General features: G+C 43.1%; 1 protein-coding gene and 1 long non-coding RNA gene across 8 annotated transcripts in view; one reads left to right on the top strand and one right to left on the bottom strand.

The window, feature by feature from the left end:
- Positions 1-20,103, top strand: part of zgc:66433 (uncharacterized protein LOC321250 homolog) — a 55,337-nt gene that overhangs the window by 14,668 nt on the left and 20,566 nt on the right. The window contains exons 2-3 of one of the 7 annotated variants that reach the window (XM_061834461.1): positions 13,841-13,890; positions 16,353-16,432. In XM_061834461.1, the coding sequence (XP_061690445.1) occupies positions 13,841-13,890; positions 16,353-16,432 (130 nt within the window). Of the gene's footprint in view, positions 1-3,426; positions 3,757-13,840; positions 13,891-14,803; positions 15,104-16,349; positions 16,433-20,103 lie in introns of those variants that run through there. The other 6 variants (XM_061834460.1, XM_061834463.1, XM_061834462.1 and 3 more) reach the window with 6 other exon arrangements.
- LOC133508423 (uncharacterized) overlaps positions 1-20,103 on the bottom strand; it is a 33,889-nt gene that overhangs the window by 3,633 nt on the left and 10,153 nt on the right. The window lies entirely within an intron of this gene.

The following is a 20,103-nucleotide window of genomic DNA, read 5'->3' as shown; positions in this document are numbered from 1 at the left end:
ATTCATTGAGATGCAAGATGTGTTTTCTTAAGTTCATCCATCCATTTTCTTTGCCGCTTATCCCCACTAGGGTCACGGGGAGTGCTGTAGCCTATCCCAGGTGTCAACGGGCAGGAGGCGGGGTACACCCTGAACTGGTTTCTGGCCAATCGCAGTTCACTAAAATATCCTCGGGCAATAGTAGGACAAGAGTCAATTGATGGTGTAGTGGTACACACGCCTGGCTTTGGTCCGGGCAGCGCGGGGTCGATTCCCGCTCAGTGATGGTGTCGGTATCTGCCCTGCGACTGACTGGCGGCCAGTTCAGGATGTAGTCCGCCTTTCGCCCGAAGCTAGCTGGGATAGACTCCAAGCTTTCCCGCAACCCTTGTGAGGATAAGCGGCTTGGACAATGACATGACATGACAATTATAGGACACTTTACAGATTCTCTTTTTTCGTCTCATTGACGTTAGGCAGTAATAAGTAGTCTGTTTTATGCTAATGAGCGGCTGTATACTAAGTCCCAAATGGGCCAATGGCGAATCTGGTTGTCATTACCATGGCAGCCGGAGGCGGAGCCTGAGCATTGGACTCAAGTTCTTGTGGGAGCCGAGCCCACGGTGCGGGTAAGACAGCGAGTGCCCAGAAAGACAATAAAACCTCTTTTACTCACAAGAGGCAGCAAGACACAGACTACACTGAAAAATGAAAGTACTGCTGGACTTCCCCGGCCATCACTTGGAAGTGAATTTAATTTCACACTTGATTGGCGAATGGGGCCTTCCATCGATCCGACTATTTGCGTACGAGCCATTAAAGAGGGAATGTGCCGTAATATTAATATATTCCATGCGTGTCCAAACATTTTTTTTTTTTTCCTCTCTGAGGGTTGTGTATCGAAAGTTCTGAAGAAAATTCTAATGATTCACCTTTGAATCGTGAAACATGCTTGACAAAAAAAAATAGGTAAATATAGGATAAGTATACGGTACATTAAATTTATTTAGGAAAAATACATCTTGTTTTTAACAGGGTTATGGCAAATATTTCAGGAGTTTTCAGCATCTCGCTAGAATAGAGTTGCTATTGCACTGGCTAACAAAATAAGCCCACCTTATTGTTCAGAACCCAAAACGGTGCCTCAGCTGTGAAAGCGTCGGCCTTACAATTCTGAGGACCCGGGTTCGATCCCGGCCCTGCCTGTGTGGAATTTGCATGTTCTCCCCGTGCCTGTGTGGGTTTTCTCCGGGCACTCCGGTTTCCCCCCACATCCCAAAACATGCGACATTAATTGGAGACTCTAAATTGCCCCTAGGTGTGATTGTGACTGTGCCTGTTTGTCTCTATGTGCCCTGCGATTGGCTGGCGACCAGTTCAGGGTGTACCCCGCCTCCTGCCCGTTGACAGCTGGTATAGGCTACAGCACTCCCTGCAACCCTCGTGAGGATAAGCGGCAAAGAAAATGGATGGATGGATGGATGTTTCACAAATCGAACTTGACATTGAGTACAAAAGTGGAAAAAACAAATGTGATTCACACTTTTCTTCTAAAACTGAGTTCTTTGATTGGTACAAGATTATTAATAGAGATGTTACTTTTTATGAAAGGTTTTTGATCTTTCCATAAGAAAAGCTTTATATACAACAAAGTTATTATTATATGTAGTTTTAGAAGTTTCATTGTGATAGATCTGGCACCTGTGGTGCCGCCTTAAAAAAAAATAAAAATAAAAATAAATAAAAAAAAATATGTATATATATATATATATATATATATATATATATATATATCATCGTGGTCGACAATTAATATGTGCCCCATGACTGACTAGTGACCAGTTCAGGGTGTAGTCCGCCTATCACCCAAAGTTAGCTGGGACAGGGTCTGGCACTCCCGCGACCCTTGTGAGGATAAGTACCTGGCAAAATGGATGGCTAGCATCATGGCCATGTCAAATGCTAATAAACCTTTCCGACTGGCAATTGTAAGCTCCGCCCCCTTAGGTACAGTTGCCACATCCCACAAGCTTCCAAAATGGTGACTGAACAGAACAGGTTTGAAGTCGATTCTCTGTCGCGTATTCCAGATAATATTGCGATATGTTTTTTTTTACCAAATGCGTCAGACTTGTCCAAGAGTGTTCTACAGAGAGGTCTCAAGTATTTCACGCAAGGATATGTACACGGGATTAAGATTTTGGATGGAGCAGGATGCAACGTCAGATTTACAGCGAAACGTTGGCGATCGATGCCCAAAATAAAAAAAAAGTTTGATGCCTCAAACTTCATATTGAAATCCAACAGGATAAAATAGTGGAATCGTACTGCGCGTGTAAAGCAGGGTGAGTACTTTTTACTTGGAAAGATCACGAGTAATATCATTGTAGTCTTTAGAAGTGAGTTAGGTTGGATTTTCTAATGGTGATTAACTCAGTCAGTACCGTAGTCACCAGATGAAAAAGTTTGACTTTGGTCGTAATCGAACTCAGTCCTCTGTCTTAAAAGTCCGATGGGATGAAATCAAACTCAGAGAAGATACTTCTCCCTCACTTACCTTCGAACATACAGCCTTGTGTTTGTTGAGATTGTTCACATTTAGTTGTACGTGCGCTCTTCCGCGAGCCTTAATCCATCGTAGACACTTGGTCAAATGTCTTTTAGGCTTTGGAAAATGAATCAACTGGGCAGGATATCTTTCATCAGACCGGGCCCCTTGTAAGCTAGCAAGATATCTCATTCTCCAAGCGCATCTGAGGACCATTTTCTTCGTAACATTAACTTTTCCAAGTGCACGCTACTGAGAACCAGCATTGCTTGTGGGGCAACATGGCGGCAGGGGCGTGTCACGCCAGGGGTATAAAGACAATGCAGCTCTGTGATTGCGTTATTATTGTACGAGTGATTGACAGGTCCATTATGTCACGGGCCGCTAAAGAAACGGACGATGGTCCGCAAATGGTCCCCAGGCCGTAGTTTAGATACGCCGACATAGTCAATATTCTTTATTCATTCAGTAACATGCTTTCAACGTACTGAAAAGCAACTAGTGGAACTGCAGATGTGTGAACAACTATCAGGTCGTAATAATTTATCCACAAAGACAGAAGGGAGTAGAGCGAAGGAAGTTCAGCGGCCAGTCGCCCTCCTCCCTCCCACGGCGCTCCCGCCGCCCTCCTCCCTCGCAGCATTACCATCCATGGTGACCGGAACGAGAGGAGCGAGGCATGCGGCAGTCGGCCTCTTAGTCATGTAGTCCATTGTTTCCCCCCTCGAGTCCGACGCCGCACTGTAGCCCGCGGAGGATCGCTCGCAAAATACCAGAGAGGGCGAAAGAGAAAAAAAAAAAAAGACAAATTTTGTTTTTTTAAAGGCTCACAAAATCCTGACTCACTTGAAAAGAATGAATGCTTGTGTGATATTGTCGATGCAAATACTGGAGGGGCAAAGTATGACTTGCGTTCCAGCCCTCTTTTTTTCCTTCTTTTTCTTCCAGAAGGGAATTCTGTATGTAATTTGACTACACTAAAGTTCCATAAGTGGGAGGAACCCCAGAGGATGGTTTGACTTGGGACCAAAGGGGATCCTCTCAGACCGAGAAGCAACTTTACCTTAAGACAGATCAAGGTCATCGTTCCTCCTGAAGTTTAAAGGGAAATTAACTCTTTCATCATCTGCTTTTGGACAACAAACCGGAGGACGATATATGTGATTACCGACAAGATTCGGGTCGTTCTACGGTCTGGTCGGAATGTATGGATGCTTCAAGCGCAAAGAGTAAGTTCCACATTTGTGTGTGCGTGTGTCGTCTTTATTGGCTGCTATGACATTTTCACCCACGTTGCATATTAAGTGGCCCCAGATGGGCTAGAGTGCGCTGAAAGATAATTAGAGGTTTGCGCTCCGCTTGTAAAATTCCAATGTATTCGTTAAAGTGTGCCGGTTTTGACTCTGTATTGCGTATTGTCGCCCCGCGGAGTTGAATCTTGTCTTTTGTGGCGGAGTGCTGGCTAACGAAGCTTTTGTTTGTCTGCATTTTCAGACCGTTGATGACTTGTAGTTGGCACTGACAGTCAGCTGGATGACTCAGAGCTGATGGACTTTTTTTTTTTTTGTGTGTTTTGTTTTTGACATTGTGAGTAAATGATTGGTCACACAATCTCAGAAATGAGGCTGCTTTTGCGGCGAAGCACGAAAATTAGGATGATGAGCGTGACTCAGCATCAGTCATATGCTTGCTCAATTGATGGTTTGCTCGCGCTGGATCTTGCTGAAGTCCTTCAGTGATTTAGGGTTTTGCGCTTTGAATCGGTTACGCGGCATGTGTGTGTGTGTGTGTGTGTGTGTGTGTGTGTGTGTGTATATATATATATATATATATATATATATATATATATAGCCCTTCGCTGGGCTTGGCAGTGTGATTGGAGCGCAGAGGTTTGGTATAATGAGTGCTTTGAGCTCATTTGAGCTATAATCAAGCGTCATTTTTGTCCTAGATGTGGTGTGCGCCGATTCCCGTCGTTTCAGGTTCACTTGGCAGATGTGTTATAAGCAAACTTTCGGTTTGTTTATGTGGCACCTTGAAGGACAGGGTCACTTTAAATGTGAGACAGCCGCAGATTGCTGGAAAGAATTAGCCTTACACTCATTTATAGTCACGTTAGTAGCTGCCAGAAAACAATCTTTCATCGTTCACTTTGGGTTTCCAACAATGGTCTAACTATTTGTAACTGCCGTCATTCCCGGCCTTACAGAGGGACCTGGTTACAAGCCTCGCCCAGTACACTTGTAAAGGAAATACCATTTGGTACATACATACGTCGCAGCTCTGTAAAAGCCTCACGTGCCCACATTGAAACACGAGATATTTACAAAGAAAGACGGTATACAGAGAGAGTTTAACGCTAACTCTAGCACCGCATTAACACTAATGCTAGCGCTGCGCTAATAGGGCCGGTTAAAAAAAAAAACAAAAAAACACATACTGGTAAAAATCACTGAGATGCGGCAGTAAGACGCTAACGCAGTGTAACAGGGCTGGACTGGTAAAAGTCACTTCCTCGGTGCGGTACACAGAGTTTAACGCTAGCGGCGTGCTAATACTAACGCTAACAGGTTAAAATGAAACTTACTGGTAAATATCACTGAGACACGCCAGTAACACAGCAGCAACATGATAGCACAGCGCTAACGCTAGTGCAGGGCTAACAGGGCCAGTAAAAGACACTTCCTCGGCACATATATTCCACCGGTGCCACTCTTACCTTTTCCGCTCGGGTGCCCCCTTCCAGCTGTAAGGGAAAAAATGCACAAATTTGCGCATCACTGCATAAATCGCAAAGTGTATGAAAAAAGTTGTGGGTTATAGGCCGGAAATTACGGTATATGGTAAAATATGAAGTGGATAAAAGTTTTGGGATATGTCATATATCCAAAGTACTCTATGAAACATTTTGATACATGGGCTGCAGCCGTGTAAAAGCCACAAGTGCCCACATTGAAACAGACTTTGAAACACGAGATATTTACAAAGAAAGACGTTACACAGAATTTAACGCTAATCCTCGCACTGTGTTAACACTAATGCTAGCGCTGCGCTAACAGGGCCGGTTTAAGAGTTCCCCTGTTAGTAACGCATGCGCATTCATCACAAGTAGACTTTTCAGCACGCGGGAGCGCTCAGGCCATCACAGCGGACCGGTAAAAGTTACTTCCTGGGCACATATATTCCACTGGTCTCACGCTTACCTTTTCCGCCCGAGTGCCCCCTTGCGGCCGTTAGAAAAAAAAAACTGCAGAAATTAGCCGCATCACCCAAGAGTGTGAAAAAAGTCGCGACTTATAGGCCAGAAATTACGGTAAACTAATTGTACCTGATTCTCCTGCCCTTCTTTCTTGAGACAGAACCCTATTTGACTCTTGAGTTCTCTGTTTCGCAGTTCCCACAAAGAAGTCTGGAGCAGAGGTAGTGCTTATCAATTTGTGCCAAAACTGAACCACAAAAATCCGCTTGAAGTGGAATGACCGGCACAGTCTGCAATGAATGAGGCTGCTAATGTCAGCGTTATGACTTTCTGCATAAACAAGCAAAGCTACTGATTTTTTTTTTTTGTGTGTGACAGTGTATTTTTGCACCAATGGAGGCTGCATCTGTCGCACATGATAAAGAATATGAATGTAGTGAAGGTCGCAGTTTTACAGTGTCCGATGAAAACTATCTAACTTTTATTATCATTTTTGGACAACAGAAGTCCACTAATGCATCAGTAGGCTGAGTGTGTTTAGCAGGAATGGTGATGCGGATGTAAATGAATGTACCCCAGACAGCGCCGAATGACTGACAATGTTTGGTCAAGTTCTGTCTGGAGTCCTTGTAAGGCCCGTTGCTAAGAACACATTCGAATTTCAAGCAGGGGAGTGTGTGCGGGCTGGGTGGGGGTAGAAGAGAATGTGGTCGATTTGGAGATACCTGACGAGAAAAGCCCCAAACCGAGTGCAGTATCAAACAAATGAAGTATATACCAAACGGTGGATGAAGAAAAAATTTTTTACGTTGTACTTTGTAGAAGACTATTGTAAAAGCTCGTGTTATTGTTCCAGTGAGAAGTAGAACACGGTTCAGGATATCCTCTCGGACAAATTCCTCAAATCTCCAATTGAGTTATTTCCCCGCAGCAAGCCTTGACTAGTTCACTTTGTTCCAGGCCTTTTTTATTTGAAAGATTCCACTCGCGGCCAAGCTGTCTTGTGATTTTTTTTTTTTTTTTTGTTTGTTTTTTTTTGGGGGGATTGCATACGTGCATTAAAATCAAAACACTCACAGTAGATCAGAACAGAGTACGTTGAACTAAATATTTGTGTTGCGTTTGAGTAATGAAACTGGAAATTCAAAATTTAAAAAGCAATGGATATCCACTTTGTGGGACTGGACGGGAAAGCTAGATTAGCAGACGAGTCAATTTGGAAAGTGAATGTTTCCATATATTTACACTGCGTGTAGAATTATTACACATTCTCCATAATTTCCAGCCTATAAGACGCAACTTTTTTCACACGCTTTCAACCTTGCAGCTATTGCGGTGATGCGGCTAATTTGTGCATTTTTTTATAACGGCCGCAAGGAGGCACTCGAGCGGAAATGTTAAGAGACCGGTGGGATATATGTGCCGAGGAAGTGACTTTTACCGGTATGTTTTTTTTTTTTTTTTTTTTCTTTTTACCGGGCCTGTGAGCACCGCGCTAGCGTTAGCAGCGTGCTACCACTCTTCTGCTGTGTTACTTCTTCATCTCAGTGATTTATTTTTTTTTTAAATTTTTTTTTTTTACTGGTATGTTTGTTTTTTTTTAACCGGCCCTGTTAGCGCAAATGCAAATTAACTGCCAACGATTTGAGAAGAATCAAGTGTGAAGCTACCAGGAACCCATAATCTTCAAGTTCTGTCATATTTCAGAAGTGCAACCCACCCGGAATACCTCAAAGTACAAGCTCTTCAGCGATTATGGCCAAGGTAGAAAAAAAGACCACCACTGAACAAGACGCACGATCTGAAGTATCTTGACTGGGCCGAGAAATATGTAGAGACAGATTTCCAAAAAGGTTTGACGGACTGATGAAATGAGAGTGACTCTCGATGAATCAAAATGGATAGGTTGTCCAGACTAACTGGGGGCACAGAACTCCACTTTAACTCGTGTGCTGAAAAAATGGAGGTGGGATACTGGGACGGGCTCGTCCTAAAGATGAGCAAAGTTGGAGCTTTCCAGGTTGACGATGGGCCCAAAATGAAATCCCAAGCAGTCTGTCAGATTACAAATGTACTTGAGTGAGGCTTATGATCCGGTGCGCTCTGTAGGCCGGAAATTACGGTATACCCTCCGCCATCTAGTTGCATTAAATTGTTCAATCTGTCAGTATAAATTGCTGGCATAGCTAAAACTATAAATGCACTTTTATTTTGGCTTTTGAAGCAAAGAAATCCCATGCTCGGAAATACCGGAAATTCTGTAACTGTGAATGTGTTTTATAAGAAATATTGCATGAATTGGTTTCCATGTTTGCTTTGTACAAAACTGGAGTTAATTCATTAACGACTTTAGCTTTTCACATGGCTTTTTTTTTTCTTTTTTCCACGCTAAAGCACAGTCGAGGATTGTTCTGCATGACCTTGTCAGGAAATTCCGATTCAGAAGTTACTTTCACCCAAGCAAAAAGCTCACAACGAGATGATTACTTTAAGGTCCCTTTCAGAATCATGTCTTTTTTCAGTTTTATGCATAATAAAGGTCAATGTGAGTCTACGATGTGGTTTCAGTTTGTAATTTCTGTGCGGTTTGGCGATTGAATGCAAAAGGCAATAATCTGCATAAAGCTTACAAAACGGGTGCATTTAAAATCGCAGTCGTAGAGGCAGATTGTCACTCTTTGCTTCCATCCCTGATTTTAGTCTACAATCTGTATCGTTTTTTTAATAAAGGGGAAATCCATTCGTTGAAAATAATGTATCAGATAGGTCATGTCATTTGAACTGTAACTTTGAAATAAAGATTTTCATCAGATATCATGGAAAGGTTGTTTATATCGGCAATATTGAATGTTCCCGGTCACTGACATTTTGGGGAGTCACATGACCTACGTGCGCGATGTGACATGTCATGTGCTCAACCTGAGGTTTGTTTACGTTCCTACACGGTTATTGTCGGCGCTAATTTCTCGGATTTATCCTCATCTTATTGAAGAAATAGAAGTATCGGTTGATCGGGAAAACGGAGGAATACGTCCATACAGAGCAAGCGAGCTTCGTCCGGCAGCCGTGAACAGGATTTTGAATTTGAAATTTAAAGTGATCACATTTTCAATAGTTGTATTTCAGTGTAACTTTTTAATGTTAACAGTTCAACTGGCTACAATTCGCTGTCTGAAATTCACCATCTGTGGAACCAGGCAGGGTTACGTCCGGTCAGAACCGAACAGCCAGCCAATCGCTGTTCCGCTTTCTTAGTATGCGACGTCGCGTGACTCAGCGTAACTGCGATTATATGGGTGTCACCTGGTGTCACAGACGGTGAATTTTAGACGGCGAATTGTAGCAACTATTGAAAATGTGATCACCTTACATTTCAAATTCAAATCCTGGTGGCAGTAATCTACTTCCATAGTTTTTATGTTCTCTAGTTTTCTTTTTGGATTGTTTTTGAAACAGTCTTTGGAAAAAGTACATTCATATATACCGTGCAATACTGAAAATCTTGTTTTCCTTTCGGCTTCTCCTGTCCGGGGTCGCCACAGCGTGTCATCCTAGATGAACGCATATTTGTTTGGGATGGTTTTACGCCGGATGCCCTTCCTGACGCAACCCTGGGTAGAGAGGCTTACAGCACCTGGTATTCCCAAGCGGTCTCCCGTCCAAGTACTAACCAGGCTCAAAACCTGCTTAGCTTCCGAGATCTGACGAGATCGGGCGTCTGTGCAATATCTTAAACGTCAAACTTAAAAACCATGTGACAGAGTCACCTTGACCTATGTTATACATAAAACAGTAGAAAAAATGGATTTTGACCTCATGGGGAAGCTTTAAACTTCACACTTGTACACACGTCCAATCTCCCTGTTACGGCTCGGAATCTAGTAAAAAGGCTGCAAAAAGTTTGCTTCGGTTTAAGTTTAAGCCAAACGAAGCTCGCTCGCTAGCTCACGGCCCGCTGCCAGACGAAGCTCGCTCGCTAGCTTGCGGCTGGTTGCCGGAGCTCCATGCATCCTTTGTTTACGCACTTATGTTTCACGTGTAGTCCCACGTCCCAAGAACCATCCGAATATTCAACATTAGACAGGCACAGGTTCAAATCTGTCACCTTCCCCTTGAAATTCTGCACATACTTTAAGTTGTAAATACTTTTTATTTAATTAGCAAGAGGTAAATAAATAATCACATACAGATAACTTTATTTTATTTTACATGGGTTGGTGAAATTCGTTATTGTTGAGTAGCAGCTGTCTTATCAAGCCTGGAAGTTGTCCCCGACTACGCGGTGTCCGCCTGTGGCGCAGTGAGTCCGGTGACACGAGTTTCATTGAGTAATTCATGCGAGTTAGACTGGATTTGCGTCCTTCAGGCAGGGGGCATAAGAACAAGCTACACAAAAATTTGGCTGTTTTTCTGGACACATCCTTCTGCCCGACGGTCATCTGATACGTGTCAAAACTATGCAGACATTTTCAGTCTTATTTGCGCCTCTGTTTTCAGGCAAAATTTTATACCGTATGTTTTGTTTCGATGTGCAACTGATGTTATTTTGTTCGTCCAATAAAGGCAGGCGTTTATGTGCTAACTGCTAATCCATTGTTATGTAAGGTTTCTGGCATAAACACACACACACACACACACACATTTCCACTTGCGTAGACGAGAACTGTTGCGTTCCAGCTCGATAATACCCTGTTGACACTGTCGTGGTTTTAAGAGAATAGTGAGTTTATTTTTGATTAAGTTGAAATTAGTAGTCAGTCATCATAAAAAGGAAAAAAAAAAAAAAGAACATTTTGATGCCAAAGTATGCTTAGCAAAATGAAGCGGTTGAGGCCCGAGTAGTTTGGCAATCTATAGCTTTGCACAAAGCTTTGTTCAGGGCTCCAGAATGATGTAACTTGTTTTTGGATGTGAACATACTCTAAAGGTGTGGCATCGTCTTGTGTGAAATGTTTCAAATCAATAATAAATGAGTCAAACATATTTCCAAGAATGTTGGCACCCTACCTATATTTATTTACAGGATTACAAAGCAGATGGTTAATCTCTGGCTTTTGGTCTGTGTTTTGTATACATTTTGTATTTCGGTACAAACGCTTCCACTCTTTGGAAAGACTTTCTACAGGTTGTAATTTCCTGTGGGAATTTTCTCCATCCAGAAAGACATTTGTGTGAGGTTACTGACTGATGCCGGGCATGCTAGATCTTCTTCCAGGCCAAACCTCTCTGTGTATGTTAGCCTAAAATTAACAGCTAAGTCGTGTGTCTGTCATTACCGTGGACAAACAGCACTTCAATAAACCGTAATAGTGCTGATGTGGAATAAATTGAAAGTTCCGGCCTACTGATCAACTCGACACCTTTTTTTGCGGTGGTGCATTAGTATTAACAAGCTCCAACTACCCAACTGCTGAGCACCATGACCCAACAAGGGCTCCCAAGTGTTTTGTTGCGCAAGCACAGCATGCGTCCGTCTCAGCTTCACATCCTGGACCCTTGACCTCACATGACCCCGAGTTGATGCCCCCCTCTTTCCTCCCTTCCTCTCTGCCCACCCACACAAGAACTCTTGCTCGGGCCTTTGACTTGCTGTTTAGTCTTATTTCAGCGTTTTATTCCATTGATGCAGCTCGAGGGATCTATAAAAGTTATATAAATCCTTGGATTATATCCTGCAGGAAATGACAAATATACACATTTATAGCAATCTTGTCTTACGACATAGCAACAACATAAGTCTGACGTTGTTGCGATGCCTTGGCTCCAGAACACTCCATAATACTCCAATCTTCACTGTCCTTGTTTCTTTTGTCGTCAGCCTCCTTAAATATAATTTGTAGCCTCTCAGTGTCCAGCACCCGCAAGCCCACAAGTAAACACAGGAGATGCCACTGCTTCTCCTTTGTTTTCACAGTTTCCAGATATTTTCCCACAGATAAACCGAGTCGCTGCTCTGCTGTGGAAAATGAGCAAGACTCGTGTTGCCACAGATACCGTGAAAAAGCGACTTTGTTATTTTACTGAGGACTTGTTTTGAAATGTAACTTACTTACTTAGCTACTGATTGCTTTTTTTTCCCCCCAAGTGATAATAGATAGTATCTTCATTGCATGCTGCAAATGTTGAGCGCGCCATTTCTTTCTTTGCATTTACAATACATAATTGGAAGTGTAGTGATTCAGTGGGCGGCACGGTGGATCAGCTGGTAAAGCGTTGGCCTCATTGTTCTTGAGGTCCCGAGTACAATCCCAGACCCACCTGCGTGGAGTTTGCATGTTTCCGCCCGTGCCTGCGTGGGTTTTCTCCGGGCACTCCGGTTTCCTCCCACATCCCAAAAAACATGCAACATTAATTGGACTCTCTAAATTGCCCCAAGGTGTGATTGTCTCTATCTCCATGTGCCCTGCGATTGGCTGTCAACCAGTCCAGGGTGTACCCTGCCTCCTGCCCATTGACAGCTGGAATAGGCTCCAGCACTCTCCGTGACCCTTGTGAGGATAAGCGGCTAAGAAAATGGCTGGAATTTATGATGTTTTATTTGTCCATCCTGCCTTGCACAAATTTGGCGACGCTTGACAACCGGAGCAACACATCATGAAATCGTTTCATTCTCTTTGTATTATATATATATATATATATATATATATATATATATACACTTTGTATATACTTTAGTTACAGTGAATGTAGTTTTTTTAAACAAAATATATGTTTACTTTGGAGACTGTTTTCGCTTGCCATTGCTGCCGTTCAGCTGATTTGTCTGAGTACCAACAACACAGTGGGCAGGTTCTTGCTGAAACTATGACGAAGATCTCAAATCCACCCAAAACTGGAGAATGGAGATATTATTTGTGTATGTGAATGTACGCGTGTTACACTCCAACGGACACTACAGTTGCTTGTGTACTTTGAACTTGGGTTTCGGTGACGTCATGTACACTGCGAAAAACTGAAATGGGATTTGAAATTGAAATGCCACACTAAAGATTTGAAATTTAAAGTGATCACATTTTCAATAGTTGTATTTCAGTGTAACTTTTCAATTGCCAGCCAATCGCAGTTACGCTTTCTTAGTCACGTGACTTCACATACTAAGAAAGCGTAATTGGATTGGCTGGCTCTTTGATTCTGACCTGAAGTAACCCCCCCTGGTGGCACAGATGGTGAATTTTAGCCGGCGAATTGTAGCAACTATTGAAAATGTGATCACTTTACATTTCAAAATCAAATCCTTTATGTTCTATAGTTTTCTTTTTGTATTGTTTTTGTGACAGTCTTTGGGATAAGTACATTTGGTACTCTGTTCTCCTTATAGACCGTGCAATACCTTAAATCTACTTTTCCTTTCGGCTTGTCCCGTCAGGGGTCGCCACAGCGCGTCATCCTAGATGAACGCATATTTGTTCGGCACAATTTTACGCTGGATGCCCTTCCTGACGCAACCCTGGGTAGAGAAGCTTACAGCACCTGGTATTCCCAAGCGGTCTCCCGTCCAAGTACTAACCAGGGCCAAACCCGCTCAGGTTCCGAAATCTGACGAGATCGGGCGTCCGTGCAATACCTTAAACCTCAAACTTAAACCACGTGACAGAGTCACCTTGACCCACGTTATACATAAAACGGTAGAAAAAATTGATTTTGACGGCATGGGGAAGCTTTAAACTTCACACTCATACACACGCCCAGTCCAATCTCCCTGTTACGGCTCGGAATCTCGTAAAAAGACTGCAAAAAATGTTTGCTTCGGTTTAAGTTTCACGCAGGTCAGGCAGTCTTTTTTCTTTCTTTCAATGTTTAGTTAAAAAATGAACGGGTGATTTATATTAGAAGCCCTCTTTCTGTTTACTGTAAGTCTTTTCCTTCTCCTGTCCCCGCTCATCAGTTTATCTAACTGCCCTTTCTTTCTCTTCATGTTGCTCTTTCCCACAACCCAAACGGTGACCCCTCCCCAAACCCCCCCATGTGCGCTTTCTCTCCCATATTTGTTCCCTCTGTTTTCTCATTTTCTGTCAACCCCTTTTGCTCTTCACGGATGACCTCATCCTCTCTCTCTTCTCATTTTTTTCCTTTTCCAACCGTTCTTCCCCATCGTCCCCAATCTTTCCCCGTAGATGAAGCGGAGGATGTCGCCGTGGGGAGCCGGCTTTGGAAATGGCCGAAGGTCAGTCGTTTTTGGATCCCCAGCTCCCTGACATTTCCACAAAAAAAAACTCAGGCTGTGTTGGACCCTTGTGGATTTTCTCCATTTGGCAATACGAAGGACATTTGGTGTGCGAAATTGTAATCGGCTTTTATGCGCAACATCCGCACAAAGTGGTATTGTTTATGAAATGTTGGCGGATGACTGGTATAAGTGGCCCAACTTAAAGTAAATAAATGGCTGGGGGGGGTGCGATTGGTCATGCGATTGGTTACTGGACTGGGCCCAGGCGGGAGGGGCCGCCCGTTGCGCACAGTATTTATGAACGCGTCGTTCTCTCCTCCCTCTCCCAAACTTTCAATTCTGTCCCCTCTCCAAACTCTTATGAACACACTCCAAATACATCTACAAACTCTGAAAAATTGATCCAAACCCTCAGGTGACCACAGCGCTACAACAATAAAAACATATACGCATTTTGATTTGAGCCAACGTTGAGCGATTTTACAGTGAAGAGAATAAGTATTTGAACACCCTGCTATAATGCAAGTTTCCCCATTTAGAAATCATGGAGGGGTCACAAATGTTCATCGTAGGTGAATGTCCACTGTGAGAGAAATGATCTCAAAAGAAAAGTCCAAAAATCACTATCATTTTTTTAACGATTTATTTGTGTGATACAGCTGCAAATAAGTATTTGAACACCTGAGAAAACCAATGTTAATATTTGGTACAGTAGCCTGTTTGCAATTACAGAGGTCAAATGTTTCCTGTAGTTGTTCACCAGGTTTTTCACACACTGCAGGAGGGATTTTGGCCCACTCCTCCACACAGATCTTCTCTCCATCAGACTGTCGCTGAGAAACACATAGTTTCAGCTCCCTCCAAAGATTTTTCATTTGGTTTAGGTCTGGAGACTGGCTTGGCCACACCAGAAGCTTGATATGCTTCTTACGGAGCCACTCCTTGGTTTTCCTGGCTGTGTGCTTCGCGTCATTGTCATGTTGAAAGACCCACAGCCACGACCCATCTTCAACGCTCTTACTGAGGGAAAGAGGTTGTAACCCAAAATCTCACAATACATGTCCCCGGTCATCCTCGCCTTAATACAGTGCAGTCGTCCTGTCCCATGTGCAGAAAAACACCCCCAAAGCATGATGCTACCACCCTCAAGCTTCACAGTGGGGATGATGTTCTTGGGATGGAACTCATCATTCGTCTTCCTCCAAACACGGTTAGTGGAATTATGACCAAAAAGTTCCATTTTGTTCTCATCTGACCACAAAACATTCTCCCATGACTCCTTTGTATCATCCAAATGGTCATTGGCAAACCTAAGACAGGCCTTGACGTGCTGGTTTCAACAGGGGAACCTTCCGTGACATGCATGATTTCAAACCATGACGTCTTAGTGTATTACCAACAGTCACCTTGGAAACAGTGGTCCCAGCTCTTTTCGGGTCATTGACCAAGTCCTGTCATGTAGTTCTGTGCTGATTCCTCACCTTTATATGGATCATTGACACCCCACGAGGTGCTATCTTTCACGGGGCTCCACCCCGACAGATTGACCGTCATTTTAGCTTCTTCCATTTTCTCATGATTAATCCAACAGTGGACCTTTTTTCACCAAGCTGCTTGTCAATTTCTCCATAGCCCTTTCCAGGCGTGTGGGGTTGTACAATTTTGTCTCTGGTGTCTTTGGACAGCTCTTTGGCCATGTTACAAGTTCGAGTCTTACGGATTGTATGGTGCGAACAGGTGTCTTTATGCAGCTAACGACGTCACACAGGTGGATCTGATTCAGGATCATACATGGAGTGGAGGTGGACTTTTAAAGGCGGACTAACAGGTCTTTGAGGGTCAGAATTCTAGCTGATCGACAGGTGTTCAAATGCTTATATGCAGCTTTATCACACAAATCGTGAAATCATACATTGTGATTTCTGGATTTTTCTTTACAGATGATCTCTCTCACAGTGGACATGCACGACAATGAAAATTTCAGACCCCGCGATGATTTCTAAGTGGGAGAACTTGCAATATAGCAGGGTGTTCAAATACTTATTTTCTTCACTGTATGAAAAAAAAAATGCAGGGCATAATTTCCCATTTTCTGCTTGAGCGACATCAACGGGAGGCGATGGTAAATTTAGCTCTGATGCCTCTGCGGAATCATTTGAACTTGATTGTGCACTTTGTTTGAAGTTCTTGGATTATAGTAAAAATAGAAGCTCCTTGTAGTAGCCGAAAATAGTTTAGTCACCTTCACGACAGAGCTTCACTTAAATCACATAGTACTCATATATTCTCTCCAAATCCCTTGCAAGTGGATAGACCACCACAGTATATGAGAAATAATAAATGAAGGTCGACTAGAATTTTTACAGCCCCGGCAGAGTAAAATGTTAATACATTTACTCGATAAATCATTGCAGTAGCGGGAAGACTCATCAATGTTACTGTCGTTTTTTTTCCAGCAGTGACGCTGCCGCCATGGCATCGGCACCTCCAGACGCGACAGCCAATCAGGAGCCTGCTGAGGTCGCCGACGACTGCTCAGGTGTGTACGCTGAACATACTTTAAATTACGTCTGTCTCCAACTTGAATGCTCGTATTGGATCTTTTATTTTACAAAAGACAATATCCATTTTTCTACGCATGCACAAATACAGCATGAAAAATGACGCCGTTACAATTTCCAGTTGGCTTGAGCGTCCAATTTAAAGTCAACTTGCAATTTATAACGGCTCAACATATTATTAATTATATTAAATTGCAAAATTCAGGGAATTTCAAAAATTGGATGATGAGTTCTATTGAATGACCCTCGATTCCCCGTGAAAGCATCCATCCATTTTTGAGCTGCTTATCCTCACGAGGGTCGGAGTGCTGTAGCCTATCCCAGCTGTCAACGGGCAGGAGGCGGGGTACACCCGGAACTGGTTGCCAGCCAATCGCAGGGGACATAAAGACAAACAGCCGCACTTACAATCACCTTGGGGCATTTTAGGATCCCCAATGTATGCATGTTTTTGGGGATATGGGAGGAAACCGGAGTGCCCAGAGAAAAACCCACACAGGCACGGGGCCGGCTAAGAAAATGGATGGATGTACTAAACTGTCACATAAATACAGTATAACAAGACGTTAACCACAATTAATTACCAGGTATTAAAGTAATATGTATACTACTTTACTTTTAAAGTGTATTTACCCCGCCCCTCAGAATTTAATGTGATTAGAAAATAATAATAATTGCACAACTTTGGAATTTGAAGTTTACACTTAAGACTACCAGAAAATACATTTGCATAAGGGTGTTATGTGTACAAAAGTTGTTGTTGTGCCAGTTTCTCGGAAGGAAAATGTTTTGGTCAGTGACACACACACACACACACACACAGCAGATTTTATGAGGTCGCTGCAGATATGTCGATGGCCAGGAAATGAAGAGGCAGCCAAAGCTAAGATTGTCTCACACGCCCCAGCGAATACCGCCGTTATTACACAGATATTACACGCCGACGATGAGATTGTAACGAGGAAGCAAGCAGCGTGTTGTGTACTCCTCACGTTCGATGTGCTGTTGTATTCCGATGACATCCCGAAACAGATGACTTATCTCCCATTTTGCGGGGGGACGACTGTGGATTACATTTTGGTTTTACGAAACGAATATTTTGTTTACATTTAGTCCTTCCAGGTGCTTAAAAGGCATGAAGTAATGAAGGAACAACTGTAATTGGTTAAAATATCACATTCCTCCCCCCATAATTGTTCAGGCTGACCTTCTATTGTATTACAGTGGCAGTTTCCATTGTACCTGAAATAGCGGAAGTAACGGAAGTACCAGACTGTGTTTTCACCTGACTCTCGCGTTTGTATCGCAGAAAGGCCTCTGAAGCCTCGCGGAGGGCAGGCTGGAAGCACTTCGAGTAAAGCAAAAGCTGTTCACTTTTTTCTTGTCGGACAAAGGAAATGACAATTAGTTCCCAACATTCCTAAATGTAAAACAACGGGTTTAATCCTCCATGCGATACATAAATGCAGCTCACTGAATCAATATTATATAAACTGTGTCAACTACTAAACGAGGCATTTTCAGGCCAAAATGTACAACCCGCTCCCCCACCCCCGCCCCCGTCCTCAGATTCCAAACATATTTTCATCTGTATTTCACTTCGATCAAGGCTTAAACTGGGAACGCTGAAGGATTCTCTTGCTGCATGAATCACCCAAGTAAAATGTCATTCATGTCAAATATTTTACAACCCCGGCATAAGACGCGAACTACCATAAATTCCAGCCTATAAGCCGCGACTTTTTTCCACACGCTTTCAACCCTGCGGTTTATGCGGTGATGGGGCTAATTTGTGCATTTTTTTTTCCTAACGGCCGCAAGGGGGAACTCGAGCAGAAAAGCTAAGAGTGAGATCAGTGGAATATATATGGCGAGGAAGTGACTTTTACCGGTGTGACGGTCTGAGTGTTCCTGGTGCTCTAGTTTCTTTGTGAGTAATGCGCATGCGCGTATATTTTGTAAAATTCCAGCCAGTCTGAAACATCCCCATCCATGGTTCAACATGTGCCATTCGACAACTTGTCGCCGAGTGTTCATGTTCGCTATGGACGTCTCAGAAAGACGAACACAGCGAACGTACATATATGTTTATATCTTTTTTTTTTTTTAATCAACTTTTTTTTTAAGGTTAGGTTAGGGTTAGGTTATAGCGTATGTTAGCTCCCTCAATGTCGGAGAAGGGGAACTATGAGATCGGGAGATTTCCCAGTAAGCGTCTGCTACGTACCCAGAGTTCCCCTGTTAGTATCGCATGCACATTCATCACAAGGAGACTTTTCAGCAAGGGGGAGCGCTCAGACCATCACACCGGACCGGCATAAGTTACTTCCTCGGCACATATATTTCACCGGTCTCACTCTTACCATTTCCGCTCGAGTGCCCCCTTGCGGGTGCTAGAAAAAAATGCACAAATTAGCCACATCACCACATAACCCTCGGGCTTGAAAGTGTGTGGAAAAACGTTGCGGGTTATAGCCCGGAAATTACGGTAAACTAATTGTACCTGATTCTCCTACCGTTCTTTCTTGAAACAGAAGCCTAGTTTGACTCTTGAGTTCTCTGTTTCGCAGTTACCAGAAAGAAGTCTGGAGCAGAAGTAGTGCTTATTGATTTGTGGCAAAACTGAACCACAAAAATCAGCTCAAAGTGGAATGACCAGCACAGTCTGCAATGAATCAGGCTGCTGTTAGCGCTGCGCTAGCGTGTTAGTGCTGTGTTTCTGTGATTTTTACCAGTATGCTTTTTTTTTTTTTTTTTTTTTTAACCTGTCACTGTTAGTGCGGCGCTAGCGTTAGCATAGTTAGCTCTTGCGGATTTTACACAGCTGTGACCGATGTATCTACCAAATGGTATTTCCTTTACAAATGTACCGGGTGAGGTTTATAACCAGGTCCGCTCTGTAGGCCGGGATTTACGGTACATGTAAATTGGGATTGGAATTCAGTTAGATTAAAATGTCTATTCAACTTTCTGAATCCATTCAAAACATCCTCTTGACATGCAGTTTTTCAGAATTGATTGCGTTTTAGTTTCAATTAAGTGTGATAAACTATGTGATGTAGGAGACAGACATGTTGGATGTCTTTATCCTACACGCGTCGCTATTTTCAGATGACAAAATGTGTAGGCCTTCTTTATCTGCCGATGCCGTCGGTCTACTCGTTGGACGTGTACAAATGTAAAACTGGACCATTCCTCATGGGTGAACAAGTTCCGATATTCTCTATGCGCTTATTGTGGAAACACCAACTACTGCTATCTGTTCAGAGAAATGGCTACAATTGGGCTGTCAATTTATTGATTGATTAAAAAGCAATATTTATACAGCAAAAAAAAAAACCTTTTCATCACATTAACCCAGGCCACAACGCTGAAATCGCCAATTCTCTCATCACGTCTGGAAAGCTCATAACCTTAAACTTAACACCCCCTCCCTGCCCCTCCCAATAATAGTAAGCACCTTGCTGACTGAAAGCACTTTGCGGCCGTTTAACGAGTTATAAATGAGTTGCTGAGTTTTCCACCGCAGCGCTAATGGAGCTGCAGTCACTTGGGGGAAACCTTTACAAGTGTGAATGTGTGTGTTGTTTTTATGTGCTTTCTCTGTTTGAACCAGGATGCACATGTGGTTTCTCTTCATGTGCCTACC

This window comes from Syngnathoides biaculeatus, chromosome 11, assembly GCF_019802595.1.
Source record: "Syngnathoides biaculeatus isolate LvHL_M chromosome 11, ASM1980259v1, whole genome shotgun sequence".
In the NCBI taxonomy this organism is placed as follows: Eukaryota; Metazoa; Chordata; class Actinopteri; order Syngnathiformes; family Syngnathidae; genus Syngnathoides; species Syngnathoides biaculeatus.
The sequence above is the reverse complement of the archived record's forward strand: the minus strand, read 5'-3'. Positions and strand labels throughout refer to the sequence as shown.